At 41.1% G+C, this 19,612-nt stretch overlaps 1 protein-coding gene across 4 annotated transcripts in view; it reads right to left on the reverse strand.

The window, feature by feature from the left end:
* LOC118676335 (desmoplakin) overlaps window positions 1-19,612 on the reverse strand; it is a 42,959-nt gene that overhangs the window by 13,896 nt on the left and 9,451 nt on the right. For 2 of the 4 annotated variants that reach the window (XM_036350088.1, XM_036350091.1), the window contains exons 2-15: window positions 16,508-16,610; window positions 13,963-14,111; window positions 13,080-13,254; window positions 9,792-9,920; window positions 8,318-8,368; window positions 7,283-7,444; window positions 6,709-6,813; window positions 5,638-5,733; window positions 5,188-5,313; window positions 4,498-4,650; window positions 2,749-2,903; window positions 1,584-1,710; window positions 625-826; window positions 144-370 (exon numbers count right to left, since the gene is read on the reverse strand). In XM_036350088.1, the coding sequence (XP_036205981.1) occupies window positions 144-370; window positions 625-826; window positions 1,584-1,710; window positions 2,749-2,903; window positions 4,498-4,650; window positions 5,188-5,313; window positions 5,638-5,733; window positions 6,709-6,813; window positions 7,283-7,444; window positions 8,318-8,368; window positions 9,792-9,920; window positions 13,080-13,254; window positions 13,963-14,111; window positions 16,508-16,610 (1,960 nt within the window). Of the gene's footprint in view, window positions 1-143; window positions 371-624; window positions 827-1,583; window positions 1,711-2,748; window positions 2,904-4,497; window positions 4,651-5,187; window positions 5,314-5,637; window positions 5,734-6,708; window positions 6,814-7,282; window positions 7,445-7,573; window positions 7,598-8,317; window positions 8,369-9,791; window positions 9,921-13,079; window positions 13,255-13,962; window positions 14,112-16,507; window positions 16,611-19,612 lie in introns of those variants that run through there. The other 2 variants (XM_036350089.1, XM_036350090.1) reach the window with 2 other exon arrangements.

A 19,612-nucleotide genomic window follows, 5' to 3' on the forward strand; every position in this document is an offset into this window, starting at 1 on the left:
GAAAGAAAAAAAGAAATCATGCCAGAAACCCGTTTTCTCGAAAATGAATGATTCTTGCCTATACATATTAAAACCGGGAGTTTTTAAAAATAGTTTGCATATAAATATAAATATACCAAAAATCAGACAAAATATCAAAATACCTTTAGCTCATTTATCTTCACTGTGATGTGGTGAGAAGACCCTTGGTCTGCCAGAAGGATATTTTTAAGAGCCATCCTGCCCTCGCAGAGCTCCATCTGCCTGCGAATCTTCTGGAGCTCTATCAGCATCCAGGTTTCCTGCTTGTCATTTTCTCTGTTGGCTTCAATTACTTTATTATGGTTGACATCTTGGCAGGAACCAACATGAGTGATTTCAGTTGTGGTTACTGTAAAAATATGTTAGGACCACAAAAATCAGAGAATTCCTAGTTAGAAGGGTGGTAGGCCTCAAAAATAAAAAATCGATACTGCATACAAATATAGCTACTTCCTTTGATTTGATTCTGAAAATTTAGAGTATAAATGAATTTTGATATATTATTTTCCAAAGAAATGATTCTGAAACTAGTTTTATGCCAACTACTTTCTTTTTAAATCTGCATGGATCGTTACTACAAAGAGAAAGATGCTCCAAACAAACCTGTCTGGTGCTGGGGGTGGCCAGGGAGCTGGATGACCAGCGTCTGGTAGTGCTTCTGGGCATCTGTGAACTGCGACTGCATCTTCCGTTTGTCATCATCCCCAAACATCTCAGAGCCTTGGCTGTTTCTGATGAACTCTTGGTAATGTAACTCAAGGTCAGATATTGTCTTCATGTAATCTTCCTGCCGCATCGTTTTCAGCTGGAAGGAAGCCAAGCAAAGTGATTTATGGTTGCCCCATAGCCCGGCCAAGAGAAAGCCTACTGAAAAAGGGCCTGTGCTAAAGGGGGCTTGGGGCAATGCTCATCATAGGCCCATTGAGATACAAAAGGTCTTTGAGGCAGTACAGATTGCTCCTAAGAAACATAGCAATGGGCTGTCAATTTCTTTTTTCCTACAGAATTATATTCTTCAAAGGAAATACTATTCAGAAGCCCCAAATGTAAAGCAGAGCACAGCAAAGCTGTTTTGACTAAAAAGAGAAAAGGTTCAGGGGACCCCAAAATGGCCCGTTTCCAGCCCCTCTCCTCATTGAGAGAGGACCCCCTCACTGGAATTCTTAGACCCCAATTTGAAAACCACCGATCTCATGTAACTAATGCTTTGATGTTCTGCTAATAATTCATTCCACCTTTTACTTCTATGATACCCAGTCAATAATTTATGACCTAACTTTCCATTACATCTAAAGAGAATAGGATCCAGAATATTACAGGACCTTTTCCACAGGTACTACTGGCCTGTCAGGTAACTTTAATTAGTCTCTAACCAGCCACATGTGAATCCCTCCCATTCTACATTGGACAGGCTACCTCTAAGGCAGGCTAAGCTGATTCTCTCAATGAGATATAACAGCATTAACTGCACCACTAAAAGGTGTGACTAGCAGAAACACACACACTGTGGGGAACAGCTTGGTGCCTCTTCCAGGCAGCCTGGGGTTGTCCTGGGGACATACCTTGGCAATAGTCATGGCCCTGATTTTCTCGATGTCAATCATGCAGTAGTGCCAGGACACCAGGCTCTTCATGTTGATGTAGAGTTGGTTCCATAGAGCCAAGATGGCTTCGTAGTATTGCTCGATCCTAGGAAGCCAAGGGGGAAACATGCTGAGCCTGGCTTTCAAACTTTCCCATGTCCCTTATGGGAAACTTGGCCATGCTTACATGACTGCACAAAAAAACTGAACTGACAGTAATGGGTGAAGGCATAATTTTCAAAACATTCAATGTTGCAATACATTTTTACTAATTTACTCCCCAAAGTACATGCTCAATGATCTGTCTATATATACAAAAGGCTAATATGCAAAGTGTCCCCTCGGGAGTTCAACCTGGAGACGGGGAGTTCAATCGCTCGTTATGATGTGCACTGACCACCAGAGGACAGCGCGGAACATAGGAAGGCCCCGGCTGGCAGCCAGAAGGCCCCAATCAGCCCTGATCACTGGCCAGGCCTAAGAACCCTACTCATGCACAAATTTTGTGCACTTGGCCTCTAGTATTAGTATATTTTCAATCATTTTGATCAAAATACACAGTATGATTCTTTTGGTGTGCGTTGTTTGTTTGCAGAACACACTTTTTAGTGGACAGAGGTCTAACACTGAGCAGGACTTCAGGGAGAATGCGCCATAGAATGCTGATGGCTGCCGAGGCTTAGAAACGCGCACACAGGACTCATTATGCTTCCCTCCCTATTCTGAGGGAGCTGAAGATTTCCACAACTAACGATTTAGAAGAATCTTCCGTGGACAATCTGTAAAATGAATGTTCCACCTATTGAGGAACGAATATTGATATTAACGGCACTTTATATTTATGGCTACATGCAAGATTACTGATTGCCTAAAAAGGAAGCACTTTGAAACAATGCCTTTTAAGCAAATGACAATTACATACTCTAGCCCTCTTACAGTCAGACATTCTTTCTGATCCTCCCATAACAACTATAGTATCTTCAATACAAAATTGTAAGACAATGTAAAGGGACCTTCATGAGGTTCCTTTTGGGAGAGGGTAGTTACAGTGACAAACGGTATGTTTAAGTTTCTTGTACAAGCATTTGCCCCATTTCTCCCCACTCCCATCATGTCATGGGTATGAGGAGCTTGAACAACTCACTTGCCAGCGAGGTCCACAGCCAGAGGATTCGGAGGAGGAATAATCAGGCCGACAGAGGGCACGAGCATGTCCACGCCTCCGGGGCCCGTCACGTACCACTTGCTACGCTCATTGTTGTCCTTCAGGATGCACTCATCCCCCTTGTGCACAATTTTCTGTAAGGCAAGCAACCCCGTTTGGGCTTTATTCATGAGTACACACTTTTACCTTTTTTCTCAAAGATAGAAACGGAAATGAAAATGTGCAAACTATTTGAGCTTTTTATCTTATTAGCTTTTCCTCAACTGAAGATTGTCTTTACACAACCCAACAACAATGATGCTCTTTACATAATGCGTGTGAGCCTCCAAGGTGTGTATAAAGGGAATTAGAGGAAGTAATTTGCCAAAGGTAGCCTGGGGAACCCACAAATAAAGCAAAAAATTAACCCCATGGCTTTTCTTTGTTTGTGATTTTGTGTTTTATTTATTAGATTTTAATGTGTGGGAGTCACTTGTCTTTTTCATTTGCTCTTAAAATTTTTAAATAAAAAATTCTGGTATCAGATCCTCAGAAAAATAACTTTCTAAATTGACTCCAGCATCTAAACAGCTACCTAAGTTAACACTACATAGCTCAGCCGTGGGCAAACTACGGCCCGCGGGCCGGATCCGGCCCGTTTGAAATGAATAAAACTAAAAAAAAAAAAAGACCGTACCCTTTTATGTAATGATGTTTACTTTGAATTTATATTAGTTCACACAAACACTCCATCCATGCTTTTGTTCCGGCCGTCCAGTCCAGTTTAAGAACCCATTGTGGCCCTCGAGTCAAAAAGTTTGCCCACCCCTGAATAGCTTCTTAAAATGGGTAGCTAAAATATGATACTATCTTAACTAGTGAAATGTAACAAGCTTGCTATTCAGGTGCTTCAATCTCCATTTTAACTTCTCATCTCCACATAAGTTCTTAAAACATTTCTGCATGGTAAAATAACTCCATTGTTTTATAACATTTATCTAACCAACTAAACATATTTTATATTTCTTAAGTCCTCCATAATTTTTGTAAGAAAATAGAGCTGTGGGAATTACATAAATAATTACTGAAAACAAGTCCTCTTTCCATACAAATACTTGTATTCACCACAGCGCCTGCAGAATTGGTATGCTCAATTACTGCATAAAATCTGCAATGACATGCACTCTATATGCAGCGGGATGCTCACATGTCTCATGATAGAAGTTTAAAGATAAACGTGATCACAGACTTACAAGTTTTGCCTATTAGAAAAAAAGCGTGAAGACTTAGAAGCCTTTAAAAATAAGCCCTATCCTAATCATTGACACTATCACGTAATTGTGAACAGAGCTGCCGCGCTTGCTCAGCGCTTGCTACTTTGTGCACAAAAGGACATTAACTGTGGTGCTCACTGGAACCTGCACTAAGTTCTGCTCTCTTTAACTTTTTTTTTAAAATATATTTTATTGATTTTTTACAGAGAGGAAGGGAGAGGGATAGAGAGTTAGAAACATCGATGAGCGAGAAACATCGATCAGCTGCCTCCTGCACACCCCCTACTGGGGATGTGCCCGCAACCAAGGTATATGCCCTTGACCAGAATCAAACCCGGGACCCTTTGGTCCGCAGGCCGACGCTCTATCCACTGAGCCAAACCGGTCAGGGTGGGTTCTGCTCTCTTGATGGACAAAAGTCAATACCTAAAGGAAGGGAACGCTTTTGTTTCACTCTGCAGACACGAGTACACACCTGGTCTTGTTTGTAGTCACACAGAGCCCTGAGGATAATGGGCTTGCTGCTTCTGTAGTCTGGGTTCCGCGGTTTCAGCTGCACAATCTTCTTGGACTTGTTCACCAAGTTCTGTACCTGACGCTTGTATTCAAGGATTTTCTCTCGTTCTTTCTGCAATTGCAAATAAAATCATACCTTAACATAGATACTCTGTGAATTTTGGGTAAGATCTTTAAATGGCATTAATATAGCTACTATGACATGACAAATGACATACTGCTGCATTTGCATTAGCCGTAAAAAGCCACAAATTCAGCTTTCTTCAGGGACTATGGGAACCTTTCATAATAAGCAACTCAAGAAGCTACAGAGCCGTGAATTAAATGGGCTGGAAAGAATATCATTGTGTAAAAGGAAGCTGATGTTGATAAAACTTGAAGAAGACTTTTCCAAAGGAATTTTCATGTTATCCTCTCCATTTTTATTTTGAGCAATAGTAATTGCTTTAGCAAAAGTAATTTTCAACAGCAGCTGAGCATGTAAAGAAATTTATTTTGAGAAAAGCCACTGAGAAATGAAGAAAATGCTTGTCTGAGCTTTAGACACATGTTCTATACAATAATGCAAATCCGCAGTCTGAGCTGCGTCGGTGGGGGCATTTTATCTGCCCTGCGTAAGGCCGCCAAGGGCCTGGGCCTGAGATGGTACCTCCAGCTCCTTGATCTGGTCCAGCAGGCGCTGCAGGGGCATGTTCTTGTCACAGGGGTACTTCTTCCTGATGGAGTCTTGGAGGCCCTTCAGGTAGGCTTCAGTTGACTGGGCCTCTTCAAAAAACTGTTCAGGGTAAAAGTGATCCCGTGTCCATGAAAAGCAATTCAACAAGCAATATCATCTACTATTTCTATTTCAAGGACTCTCTTTCCTAAGAATCTGTTGCTAGGTGGCTAAGGAAAAGATCATAGCAGAAAGTATTTCGACTCATGTGACAATAGGAGACTATTTGGTGAACGACCAGGTTACCAATCTATGGTCCTCTAAATTAAAAACCAGTAAGTAGTGTTTATGCAATACTTTGAACATTGTTTTCAGTACTTTTTAAAACATTCAGAAGATAAGGTATGACCTAAAAGACAATAAATTATTACTAAGTATAAAAACCTGAAAGTAGGCAGCATTTTCTTTGAGATGAACATCAATGCATTTGGTGATCTGAAGGATCCAGCTCCACTGTGTCTGAAGAGTATCCATATAGGCCTGAAACCAGAAAACATCGGCTGTCTCACCACCACTCAGCCATATAGGGGCATCTATTCTACCACAGATATGTGAGCCTGAATGAAAGCTATGAAATATTTTTTTGTCTAATTCCAAATCAAGGAAACTTCTTTCCAAATATTAAAAACAGAATTTTCCAACTGGGAACTCTCGACATGATAGAAATTAAATTTTAAAACAAGTTTTAACAAATACACTGAGTGGCCAGATTATTATAACCGGCCAGATTATTATGACCACCCCAACAGTACAATGAAGTGAATTAGTTATGCAAATAATAATAATAATAAAAAAACCTTGAGAGTATTTGCTTAGAAAGTTTTCAATATTCAGTATTTTTGGAAGTGTCAATGAAGTACTGATGGGGTGGTCATAATAATCTGGCCGGTCATAATATTCTGGCCACTCAGTGTAGATACCATTAGGAGTATTAGACAAAACATTCACCCAAATGGCAAAGCTAATGACCAATGAGAACAGACACTGGGGACAGCCCTGGAACAGGGTTCCTCCACCACACAAGCCCTTTTCCTAGACCATGGGAGGCCCAGGCACCCATGTGAGGGCCTGAGGGGCTTAAGGCAATGACTCTTACCAACTGATATGGAAATATTAAAAAAATTTTAACAACCAATATGACCTTACCAGCGCTACCAGCTAATGTCAGCCTTGAGCACAGCCCACAGAGGGCAGTCTAGGGCAGAGGTCAGCAAACAACAGCCCCACAGCTGGCCCACTTGCCTGCATTTATACATACAGTTTTATGGTCATGCTCATTCATTTACATGTTGTTATGGTTGTTTTCACACTACAATGGCAGTTAAATAAGTTCAATAGACACCAAATGGCCAGCAAATCTACAATATTATTTGGTCCTTTCCAGAAAAAGACTGTCAAGCCCTGGTCTAGGTTCCCATTTTATCCTAATGAAAATGTAAATCTCATGCCGCCTACCTCAATTTTGTCTGAAGCTGGATGCTGATTGAGGACAAGCTGGTCACTTTCTTGCTTAAGCTTATTGAGCTCTTTTTCCTTAACTTCCAGTTGACTCATGCGTATCTGTGAATGAACGAAAAACAAATCCTCAGGGCAAGTCACCAATGGCTCCCAGCATTTCCACCACAGGATGTTAAATACAAACTGCATCTGGAAATGGACACCATCAAGGAACCTCGTTACGTTTTCCTCAAGAATTCTGTCATTTTTAAGATGGGAAAGGACGTCTGACATCACTCAGTATGTGGCTGAGGCCAGACTGGTGATACGTCTCTCCAAATTCACACAGGTAAAGTGACAGGTTTTAATGCACCTGCTACTACGCTACACCACTCCAGGATATGTGAGAGAACTAATTCTTACACTATCTACACCTTCTGGGAAGTTAATGCATTGTCCCCCATAAGTCACTGAAAGGAATGGTTTTTCATGCCCGTTTTAACGGGCTGAGTTACAACGGGCTGATGAAATTATAGCGAGTCCATTCATTCCCGCCTCCAGGAGAGCGCCTGCTGCTTAGAGACACGCTTACGGAGAAGGCCTCCTGTTTCTGGGCGATGTTGGTGTTCTTGTCACTCCAGTCATAGAGCAGCTCCTCCTCCTCGCAGTCGTTGATCCACATGATCTCTCGGGACGTGGCCTGGATGATGTTCTGCAGCTGTCGCAGGTGGTCCATTCTCTCAAAGGACGCTTTCTGCACGGGACGTTCAAAAGCAGCATTAGGATACCTACATGCAGTTAATGGTACCCCTGCAGATTTCACCGATACACCCGTATGGTCCCTTTTAAAAAGAAAACCCACAAGAATCAGTAAAACATTAACCTCTTGCATTCACTGACCACCTGGTATGTGACCCAGCCAAACTTTCGAGGAGCAAGGGAGCAGTTTTAGATTCCCTGAAACAGCCGAATCCAGAAGGATCTTCGTTCAGATCCTGATATTTGGGTTCAATAATTAGTTTTAGACTATAACAGGGAAAACGGGATTCTTCAAGAGATAAATCAAGCTTTTTCTGCCCTTTCCTACACCCCCAAAATTTAGGCTGCCATCAGTCACACCCGGAACTAATAGAAGGGCCACTATTAGGCACGTTATTTAAAAAGTAGCACTGCCAATAAGAAACTACTGAGAATGTGGAGATAGGGCAACACAGGTAGAAGAATGGAAATATAACTTCTTATGAGTCAAGTAATTGATTCAGAGTTTATCATGAAATGGTGACAATGGTCTGATAACCTGTCTAAGAAAAGCAAGCCTTGTTCTTGCCTACGCCTCATTAAAAGACTGCAATTCACCAGTGGAAAAGCTTTATTGCTTTAGCAGCACACATGACTGATGTGACACTCGCAAGCCAAACAGCACTCAGTACTGTCTTCAGAAAAAAATCTTTTAAAATTCAGTTCTAACGGAAACCAGCAGTGGAAATATTAGCACCGTCAAGCCCCTAAGTGTGCCTCGGAGTCCTGAGATATAACACCGAGCAGGTGCCTTCCCCCAAGGCGGTGCCCCATGTTTATGGAGCTGCACTGAACGGAACACGAAGACTTCAGAAACAAGTTGGCTTACCAGCAGGTTTTCATACTCCTCCTCCAACTGGTAGATGGCAGATTTCTCACGCTAGAAGGCAACAAACAGCAGATAATGACTTCATCCCCCTTGTGGGTTTGTAGAGAAAGAACAGTTCCTCCAAACTTCCTTTTTGTCAGATCCTGACTTTACATCGTTCGACAGACTGTTTTCTCTAAAACAGTGGTTCTCAACCTTCCTAATGCCGCGACCCTTTAATACAGCTCCTCATGTTGTGGTGACCCCCAACCATAAAATTATTTTCGTTGCTACTTCATAACTGTAATTTTGCTACTGTTATTAATCGTAATGTAAATATCTGATATGCAGGATATATTTTCATTGCTACAAATTGAACATAATTAAAGCATAGTGATTAATCACAAAAACAATATGTAATTATGTATGTGTTTTCCGATGGTCTTAGGCGACCCCTGTGAAAGGGTCGTTCGACCCCCAGAGGGGTCGCGACCCACAGGTTGAGAACCGCTGCTCTAGGAAATCTTTCACCCACAGGGACCTCTCCCCAGCTGGTGTGAAGGTGAACCCTCACTGGTCTGGCAGTGCCATCTCCCCAAGCGAAGGCCTGATCACTGTCACTTAAAGACTCATTGTTACATACTTGTAAAAGCTTGAAAATATGATTTAGGACTCCCTACATCTTAGGGAAAATTGGTCAGATACTCAAGTGGGCAAATGTAAGGCGAAAAAGAAAGCCAGGAAAAAAAAGGAGGATGAGTAACTCTGTTCTAAGAAAAAAGAAAAAACAGTATGCTGCCCTGGCCTGTGTCGCTCAGTTGGTTGAGCATCATCCCGTCAGGGCACATGCCCCTGGTTGCAGGCTCGATCCCCTGTAAGGTGCATGCAGGGGGCAGTGAGTGATGTTTCTCTCTCTCCCTCCTCCTTTCCTCTGTCTAGAAAAAATATATATATTTTTAATTCTTTGAAAAAAAACATATAAAAGTCTGGGGGGAAACTGAGCGCTTAAAATCAAATGAATATTTTATGTTGTAATTCTCAACCTAGCTTTGAGTCAGTCCTTTTAGCAAAGGAAAGGTATCAGGATGAGACATAACTTCCCTCAATAGAGATACATTTTAATTACCACATAGAAAAGAATTCACCAAGGACATAAAATTGTATGACTGTTGGATTTTCTCTATTTGAAGAGATGCTCTGCATTCTGCAGAAAAGAACTACCACCCCCCAAACACTCATTTACAAACTGCACACAAATGAGTGCTTGTACACCCTTAGCCTTTTGTTTAACTGCCCCCACCCAGTGTTAACGCAATCTCTGGTAGATCTATCTGATCCTACTTCCCCATTTATGAGATGGGATTTTTAAAAATTTCCAGTCATTTGGGAAAGTAATCATAGACTAATGCTTCAGACAGAACTGGCTGGGATCAAGTAACTACACAATCCCTCACTATGCTTTTTGGAGACTCTAAAGTGAAACATTTCAAAGTACCAGGTCGGCTTTAATTTTGTCCAGTTGCCAGCGGTAGTCTCCGATAGCATTGTGGATGCTCCTGTGGCTGGCGATGTGCTGCTCCACTGAGGCCAGGTCCACGCCCCAGGAGACCATGTCCATCTCCGCCTGCCGAGGGAGAGAGAGTGCCCTTCATTTCTGATCCTGTGCATCGGACACACCTTACCTACAGTATCAGGGGTCAGAGTGCCAGGGTCACACATAGATCCACTCAGATCAAACTGAAGATGGAAATATTCAATGTTGAAACCAAAATAAATGTTTTTAAAGGCTTGGGATTTCCAAACAGCTAAGAGGGGTTGCCGAATACTTCCCTCAACTTGTCTGACCCCCAGCTCAAGATGGGCTGAGAGGTGATTCATAAATGAGATCCTTGAAGCATAGATGATGTCCTCTGAAGAAAAAAGTCTACATGTGCATATGCAAGTGGCATATGTACGCACGCGCGTGTGTGTGCACCTGTGTGTGTGTGCAATACCTATGTGCCACACCTAGCATATAGTATGTCATAAAATACTGATAAGTTTCTATGATTAGTCATTTTAAAATGGGCATCAAAACAATCATATACTACTTCCCAAGCTAAAGAGGTAACCTAAAAGTATTTTTTGTTGTTTTTCTTTAACTTGTTTTTGATTAATATAATTTGTTTGACTCTTTAAATTCAGCATTCACTGGATACCTTTCAGGATACAAAACTACCTATGGCCCATTTCAAAGAGAAGTTACAACAAATGCCCCAATGCCTGACCTTCAAGTAATATTGGTAACATTGAGATTGTGGATTTATATTAGCTTTTTAAAAATTAAATCTAACTTCCTATTTTGTCTCCACCGCTTCAAATTTAAGAATGTCCCATAATAAGAATCAAACACATTATTCCACAAATTTCATACTGTGGCCAGACTATTACCTCATATTCCTTTTGCATGAGCTCATGTACATTTCCAAATCACCTGTGTCATCTCCAAGACATGCCAAGGGCAAACATTCCAGGCTCGTATTACAGCAAGAACATAACACATGTTGTTCTATGCCACATCCGTGTTCTAACATACTTGGCAGGCTTTCAGAAAGGGGAGCCATTTCAGAGTCAGACAACTGAAATTTACCCAGGACTTTGACCCTTCTCTCCCACAGCTCACTTTGGGTTTAACAGAAACAGGTGAGTGCACTGGGAAGTTGATAAGATGACCAGGCTCCTGCTCAAGCCCCTCATTACCAACCTTGTGTATAGTATCTGATTGGTCCACCAGCACAAACACAAATCGGGGAAACAAAACAAAAACCTGGCACAGGAGATGTGTGACTGCCTACTCATTGTGCTGCTGGGGACACTGTTCCCTTATCAGCTGGGCCCTGTGGCTCAGTCTCCTGGGACAGAGAGGAAGAATGCAAGCTATGCTTTGGGAAAGAGGGATAAGAGAAAAGGGGCCCAAAAGAATCCCAGAGCAAACCAGGAATAGATGATAAAACTGCACATTCTTTTGAAAACATAGGGGCCATCTGATCTGAAAAGCATGGCTCATCCACTGTTAGAAAGGCTCCCTACTCCATGACAACTGAGTCCATGTAATATGCCATTTTCCAAAATTTTTAAATGTTGAGCCTTTGCTACAAAGAAATTCTTACAAAGATACACCCAACATGAATACAAAAAATGGCAAATTCTGAGTTGTCATTTTACAGAACTGTCATAGGAAAAAGAAATTAGGGAATTGGACGTTTCATAATTTGGTTCAAAGGTGTTGAACCTAACATCGCAGATCCTGAAGCCCTATTAAGCCTTCCTATGATCTCTCCATTTCCTAGGTACTGAAGTGCCACCCCTTCCCCAGTCCTATCTGAGCAGGATTTTATTACAGTTCAAACGCAGTATTTAATCCTACTCTTTTCTGCATAAAAATTTGGCATTTGGATATGTTTTCTTCAATAATATTAATTTTCAGGGCCATGGAACATAATTTTTGAAACGACAATCTCTGGCATGGTGCCAATACCTATAAAATGCTCAAGAAATGTGTGTTCAGAGATTAGAAGGGAATTTCACAATGTATACAAGTGTTTAATCACTATGTTGTACATCTGGAACTTATATAAGATTGTATGTCAATTATACCTCAACTAAAAAAATTAGAAGGGAATTTGAAAACATGCAATTAGGCTTGTATTTAGGTATCAGGGATTAATAACTTAACTTTTATCCTACCTCCTGTAATAGTGTTATATATCCCTTATAATAAGTGGGAGAAAAAGTAACAAATGACTATTTAGTCCCCTAAGCCCTCACCACTTAGGAAAATACACATACAAAAAATTTTAGGTTGTCAAGAGATTTTCGAACCACTGCTAAATTGGTCCAAGAACGAGTAATAAAACCAGTGTTTCTTACCACCACAACCACACTGCATAACAAACAATCTCCCCGCAACTTATCATTCTAACATATCCACCTTCTCAAGAGAAGGATGCTTCACTAGTGCAGGTTTTCATTATAAAATTCCCATCGACCTGATTATGGCACATTTCTACTGCCACCTGTTCATTACAGCGCATAATTACCACATAAAACAACAAAATAGTAATTAACATTGAAAAATACTTTGTAGAAACTCCGGTTCTCGGGAAGGCTCTGCACCCTTGTGTTGCCATGACTTCACTTTACTCCCACACACAGGGACCTGCGATTGCACAAGACAGCTGACACTTCAAAATATGAGGTGAGCAGCCAGTGAGTCCAAACCAGAATATCCAGTTTTAGCCAGTTTCCAGCTCCTTCAATTTTGTTAACATTTTAAATGAGTCTCCACGACATTCTTTTGTTTTTTAAGTACTTATCAGCAACACAGAGGAGATCAGCTACCACTCAAGGAGATCAGTGTAGTGTGCTAGCACATGAAGTCCCACAACAGATGATTTTCCGGTTGTGCACAGAAAGAGCTAGATAGTCAAAATCTACTACTTAAATTATCCCTGTCAAATATTACCTCTGTGATAAAGTTTGGCTATGGAGCAATAAGGCTAATTCTCTGAGCCATACCAGGGGGAAAGAACTGACAAGTTTAATACATTTCAAAATAGAAGCCCACTTTCAAATTGTATAGGAGGAAAATTCCAAAAGGAGCAAGTTGTTGCTGCCAGCTGAGAGCCAGCACACCCATTGTGCTCCTGACTGCCAGGGCTGCCCCTGCCCGGTCCATCCCCCTGGCCTACAGACTTGGGACGTTTGAGAACAGCCCGTGTCCCTCTGGAAGCTGCTTACTCACCCTCTGCTGCCTCATCCACCCCAGACATTCGCTGGTGAGGCGCTTGGTGAATTCATCCCACCCGGAGCCGCTCTGACAGGTGTACCCTCCACCACCCTTGGAGCTGGCCCTTCGGACTCGAGGGACGCTGATGGCTTTGTACAGGGCCCGCATTTGCTCCTGGAGCTGCAGTAGTCTGAAAGGAAAGGAAGACAATTATCCCCGCACAGGAAACAGCCCAGGAAAACACCCCTTTTCTGAGTCTCCTTTGTGTCAGTGTAGAGGCCACAAATGTTTTATTTGAAGAATATTTTTTCTTTACCACTTGATGTGAATCTTGATCACATACAAAAACATAAATACAGGGTATTATGATACTCAAAGCCTGAAATATCATAGAACATGCATTGGCTTTGCCTAACCTGGCCACAACTTCCGCTTTCTCATTAGTTTCACCATGGGAATTTTGAGAGCAAAATTCCAGGTATCCTGAGAGCAAAATCAGGCTGCACATCTCTGCTTCAAACTGCATTTCCAACTCTAGGACTCTCAATTTTGTTTTCATTAAACTGAGCTTGACTTGCTATCAGACTCTCAGAAGACAAGTGTTGTGCCAAAGGCCTTTGCTGTCCCCTCAAGAGAGGTACAATGAACTCAGCTCTTCAAAATACACACACTCTTAGGCAGGTCTGTTCAATTCTCATGGCAACTTTGTGATTCCACAAAAGATGAAGGTGGTGATTTTAGTCACTTTGGATCAGAGAGACATAAAGATGCAAAATACCAAATAAGCGAGCCTGTCCTTGTGAATATCGGTGCTTCTTTCAAGAGAAGACCTGGGTCCCAAGATTGAGTGGAACTGGCTGTGTGACATTCTCCCGCATTCGTGCTCTCTGGGGAATACCTTTTCTGATAAGCATCGCAAGGCTGGCCCATCTGCCGCATCTCTCTGATCAAGCTATCCGTAATTTCCATCTGGTCATTGGCCTGAGCAAAACACTCATCCAGTTCTCTGCTGCGAGCCAGCTGTATTCCATCTCCATATTTCAGTTCCTAAAAGAAAGGACATGAGAGGGTCTTTAGCCAAAACCTGTGGACCGTACTTTAAATCTTCACTGGGCTTGTAAAAGTGTATTTACAGATTGCTGATCTTTCCCTCTCTTCTGCATCTTAAATGCCTATCTTTCATATTTACACACAACTCTCAGCTAATGGCAATATTTCTGAGGTAAGAACATGGCGCCATTACACTGGCTAAGGTCTTTCACACACAAACTAAACTTTTGCTGCATCTTATGAGAAAATGCTTCAGTTCTTAAAAAGAAAGCTCTCTAACCCACTGCATTCAGACAAGGGATTTCCTGGTTTGGATGATGCACTGATTATGTGAGATGTCACCTTGGAGGAAACTGAGTGATGGGTACCCAAGGCTTCTTGTGAATCTAGAATTATTTTGCAATAAAAAGGTTTTTTTAAAAAAGGAAGCTTCCTCTGTTCACATAGAAAGGCTGATGCTTCAGTGCCGTACATACATGAGATTGACCTAGAATTTTGGAATTGCTGCTTTCATTCGGCTTCAGCCAAATGACCCTTATTTCTCTGAACAGAAGTGTTAGTGGACATGGTACATTTCCCTGACATCACTGTGCCTCAGTGCATATAAATATGAGAACACAATGCTATGTAAATCTGTGGAAATACATGTAAAACGTATCCATAGCCATCGCAAACTGTCCAGGACTGGGTATGAATGTGTTCAAAGTGAAGTCCCTAGTGCCCCTGCTCAGCTTTCTGTAAAGGAATCATGGGAACATTTTTTAAAATACATTTTTTATTGTTGATAGTATTACAGATATCTCCCATCCCCCCTCCCCTCTTTACCTTTCTTCTCCGAGCCTCTACTCACCCCCCAAGTCTTCACTACCCTATTGCCCATGTCCATGGGCTATGCATGTAAGTATTTAAGTTCTTTGGTTTAATCTCTTCTCGTCCCCCCAACCCCACATTGAGGTGTATCAACCTGTTCCATGCCTCCATGCTTCGGATCTTATTTTGTTGATCAATTCATTTTGTTCATTAGATTCCAAAAACTAAATGAGATCATATGATATTTGTCTTTCCCAGACTGGCTTATTTCACTTAGGATAGTATTTTCAAGGTCCATCCATGCTGTCCCAACGGGTAAGAGATCCCTCTTTTCTACAGTTGCATAATATTCCATAGTGTAAATTTCGCACCGCTTCTTTATCCAATTGTCTACCGATGGGCACTTGGGCTGTTTCCAAATCTTAGCTATTGTAAATAACACTACTATGAACATAGGAGTGCATACATTCTTTTTGATTGGTGTTTTGGGGTTTTTAGGATATATTCCCAGATGTAGGATCACTGGATTAAACAGAAGTTCCATTTTTAATTTTTTGAGGAAACTCCATACTTCATGTGAACATTTAGAGGTGTGTATTTCAAATCAGGTACTTGAAACAGCCAGAACTAGAACAAAGTTGGTTTGCTGAGCCCCAAATACCTTTTTACATGGATTAAAGTAAAGTTGTCTTTATAACTGGAAAAAATAAACCAGAACAAGAACCCATGCCTAATTTAAAATTAAGAAATTAGAACATTAAGATAGTCTTGAAAGAGATATATAAATTCATTTGATTAATCCCTCTTTTTATTTAGCAGGGGTCCTGTGGGATGACCCAGATTCCAGATATAGCCCATGCATTAATTAATGTTAGCATCAAGGAGACTGAAGAGGTAATATAAATTGGGAAGGAATGGCAAAAGTGGCTTTGGCACCATCATTTTTAGCCTGTTTTTAACAAACTCAGAGTTAATGTGAATATTACCATCTTTTAAAATAAACACTTTAAACAGGAAGAGCATCATGGGACCCGTGATTTCTAAGCTTGTTCCAATGGGATTATAGCTTTCTCAGTAACATCAAGGAATATCATAAGGCTTTCATAAATGTTACCATTTTTTTCCTCAAATTTCAATAGTTTATTTTAACATATAGTTTCTCAAATAAAATTGTTTTTACAATATGGTTATTTCCTCCCCCCACCCCCCCAAAAAAACTTATTAAATTGGTGGTGTACATCACAATGCAGTGACATACAGCATTTCTAGGAAAAGAAAGTATTAAAAAATAAATGACAACAGGTTGCTGCAATTTCAACAGGTTGTTGCAATCTGCAGTGCAAACATTTGTTGAAAAAAAAAAGTGTAAAAACTGGTTCCCATTGTTAAACCAACATTACAAGCAGGTTAAGAAGATATACATCGCTATCTCGTCTGTTTTGAAAAGATAATCTCCAAACACTGAGTGAAGGCGGGCAGTGAATAAGGACGCACAGGTGAGGGCGCACAGGTGAGGGCCAGGAGAGTAAGCCAACCGGGAACAAAACGGGGCGTGGGTGATACTTGAGAAAGAGAAAGCTTACCGGCTGCACAATCAGCTCAGCCCGCATCAAGCAATCTGAGCAGTTCTGCAGGAGCTCCTGGATGGTGTTCTGGTTCTGGTGCCTGGATATCGTTCCGGTTTGACTGATGAGACAAACACAACGAAGCAGGCATGAATGATTTTTTCAATTCTGAAATAATTTCAAACTTTCAGAAAAGTGGCAAAAATGAGTCAAAACACTCCTGCAGTCCCTTAGCCCAGATTCCCCAATTGTTAACATTTGCTGAGTAACCTTTTTCCCCCCCTCTCTGTATGTAAGTGCATTTATACATTTTTCTGAACCATTTGAAAACAGTCATGTCCCTTCAACCCAAAATATTTCAGCATGAAATTCCTAAGAATAAAGATACTCAACTATATAACCACAGTATAGTTCTCAAATCAGAACATTTAAAATGGATTGAATACTAGTTTCTACTCTACAGAACTTTTTCAAATTTTTCTAATTAGCTCAATAATGACCTTAACACCAAGTTATTTGTATGTGTGTGTGTGTGTGTGTGTGTGTGTGTGTGTGTGTGTGTTTTCCAGGTCCAGGTCCAACCCAGAAATACTCCTTTGAGTTGTAAAAACACATTTCTGGCAGCTTCTCTATCACACCTCTTGCTTCCCTTCCACCACCACCACCACCACCACCCCCCCTCTGACCCCCAATATCCATAAAGCCCAGCCCCCAAATCCCTGGGGGAAGACCTCAGAGCATAAAGGTTTTACTGGCAAGTCTGGCTATAGGAAATAGTAGGAGACAAGAGAAAAACTTATTCAACGAAAATACTTTCTGTAATCACAGTGAAAGAAAACAGCAGTAAAGAAATAATGGTGTGAAGAAAGTGATGGATATTTAAGCATCTTTAATGCAAAAAACAAGCCACTTTTCCTTTCAAGATGATCCTAGAATATTTTTCTCTACAATGATGCTCATCCACATGTACATGTCAAAGGAAGCACTTTTCTGGAAGAGGTGTGATAGAAACCTTAAAACAACAGTGGTGCTTAAGAAGAAAGATCGTAGATGTTCCATATTTTAAAGAAAGACATTACAGGAATTTAATTTGCACCAGATATAAGTAAAAAGAGCGAGGTATAATAACACAGTCTGACTTTTAATTTGCCTGGATACATTATGCTGCAGCACAGCCTACTATAGTTCAGTTTAAGACAGATTTAAAGCATATTAAATTATTGTTTGATGATCAGGAAAAGGCCTCATGAACGGGCTACAGAGGCCTGAGTCCCTCGTGAGACGTCACAGCCACCCAGGCTTTTGGCCAGGGCCGCCTGTAGATGAAACTGATTGATGCCTGTTTCATGTACGGGATTTTCTCTTTTGTGCGTCTGTGTCTGTGTCTGGGGTGGGTATGTCTGTCAATGTTTTAAAGAAAGAATTTCAATGTTTGAAAAAAAGAGTTTGAAAAACACAGGCTGTGCTATGCATACTTGGGGTAAAATCACAAGAACATGGGAACTTCTCCCACCAGGCCTCAACTCTGTGTCATTTCACATCAGGAAGCACTCATCGACTTTCTCTCTCCGCCACCCATGTGGTCCCTCCCTGCAAGCAAGGCTCCCCAACAAGCCAGCACTAGCTGAGTGTGTGTGGGCGAGGGCCCAAGCTTTCCCTGGGAACCACTCCCAGGTGATGACATGGCTCCTCCAGGCAGGCCCAGGCGATGTGCCGATGTGCCGCCTGCACTGCCCACCTATCAAAACCAGGTCACCACACCCCCCATGAATGCAGTCAGTCTTTCTTCCACTCGGAATTACACGGGAAATCTGGCACACTTCTTGTCCCGCTGAGATATAAACAGGATTGCTTCGGTTGTCTAAACTTGCACAAAATTCCAATTGACTTAGAACCAGGACACGTTCCAAAATGTACTTATTATAAAATAGAGGGAAGAAATTCAAGAGACAGGAGAAAAACTTCAGAAATACAGAAACCTCATGGAGAACCTTAGGATGGATAAGGAATTAGGAAGGTCCTGTGTAATTACATTTGTTTTCTTTCATTGAAGGGAGATGAGAGTAGCCTTTCTTCTGAAACATTTAGTAATTCTGTTCAGCTATTTGGTTTACAGGGTAACTCCCACAAAGATTGCCAGTCCCTAGGACATAAGTGAAAGGGCTATCCCTTAGCATAATGGAAAGTCCAAGCTTCTTAAATGATTTAATAATATGCACTCCTGCAAAACTATCATAAACCGAGCTATTAGGCAGAGGCAGATGGGGGAAACTGGGTGAGGAGTATGAGAACTCTCCAGTATCTTTGCATCTCTTCTATAAATCTAAAATTATTCCAAAATGCCAAAACCGGTTTGGCTCAGTGGATAGAGCGTCGGCCTGCGGACTGAAAGGTCCCAGGTTCGATTCCGGTCAAGGGCATGTACCTGGGTTGCGGGCACATCCCCAGTAGGAGATGTGCAGGAGGCAGCTGATCAATGTTTCTCTCTCATCGATGTTTCTAACTCTCTATCTCTCTCCTTTCCTCTCTGTAAAAAAGCAATAAAATATATTTTAAAAAAATAAAAATAAAAATATAAAATTATTCCAAAATAAAAATGTATTTTAAGAAAGAGAGACCAACTCAGCTGTGAATGAATATACCAAAGTGTACATATGTCTTTTTAAAGCCAATTTATGACTAAATTCATTTGACAACAAAATATAAAACTCACCAGCTTCTTTTTACCCAGTTTCTAGAGTAGTTAGTTACAGGACCCTTAACTGTATCCAGGAAAAAGAAAGGTGAGGCAATTAAAGGTTGGTTTAAAATAGTGAACTTTCCACATTTTTCTTTTTTTGGTCCCATCCGACTTTTAGAAGACATTCCTACTTCTAGAGAGAGCAGTTGACATGTCTATTAAGATAAGTCATCTTATCTGCTTCCCCTCACTCTCATGCATATGAACTTAAAAAACAAACAAACTTCATATGCTGTTAATAATACTAAAAAGAATTATTCATGCTTACTGAAGGAATTGCATAAGTTTATCACACATGCCCTTGATATCCATGAAAACCCTATGGGTTTTGCTTGACATTTTAGTAAACAGATTAATAACTATGTAGAAAAGAGGAATTGAAT

The sequence above is a fragment of the Myotis myotis genome, unplaced genomic scaffold (assembly GCF_014108235.1).
Source record: "Myotis myotis isolate mMyoMyo1 unplaced genomic scaffold, mMyoMyo1.p scaffold_m19_p_2, whole genome shotgun sequence".
In the NCBI taxonomy this organism is placed as follows: domain Eukaryota; kingdom Metazoa; phylum Chordata; class Mammalia; order Chiroptera; family Vespertilionidae; genus Myotis; species Myotis myotis.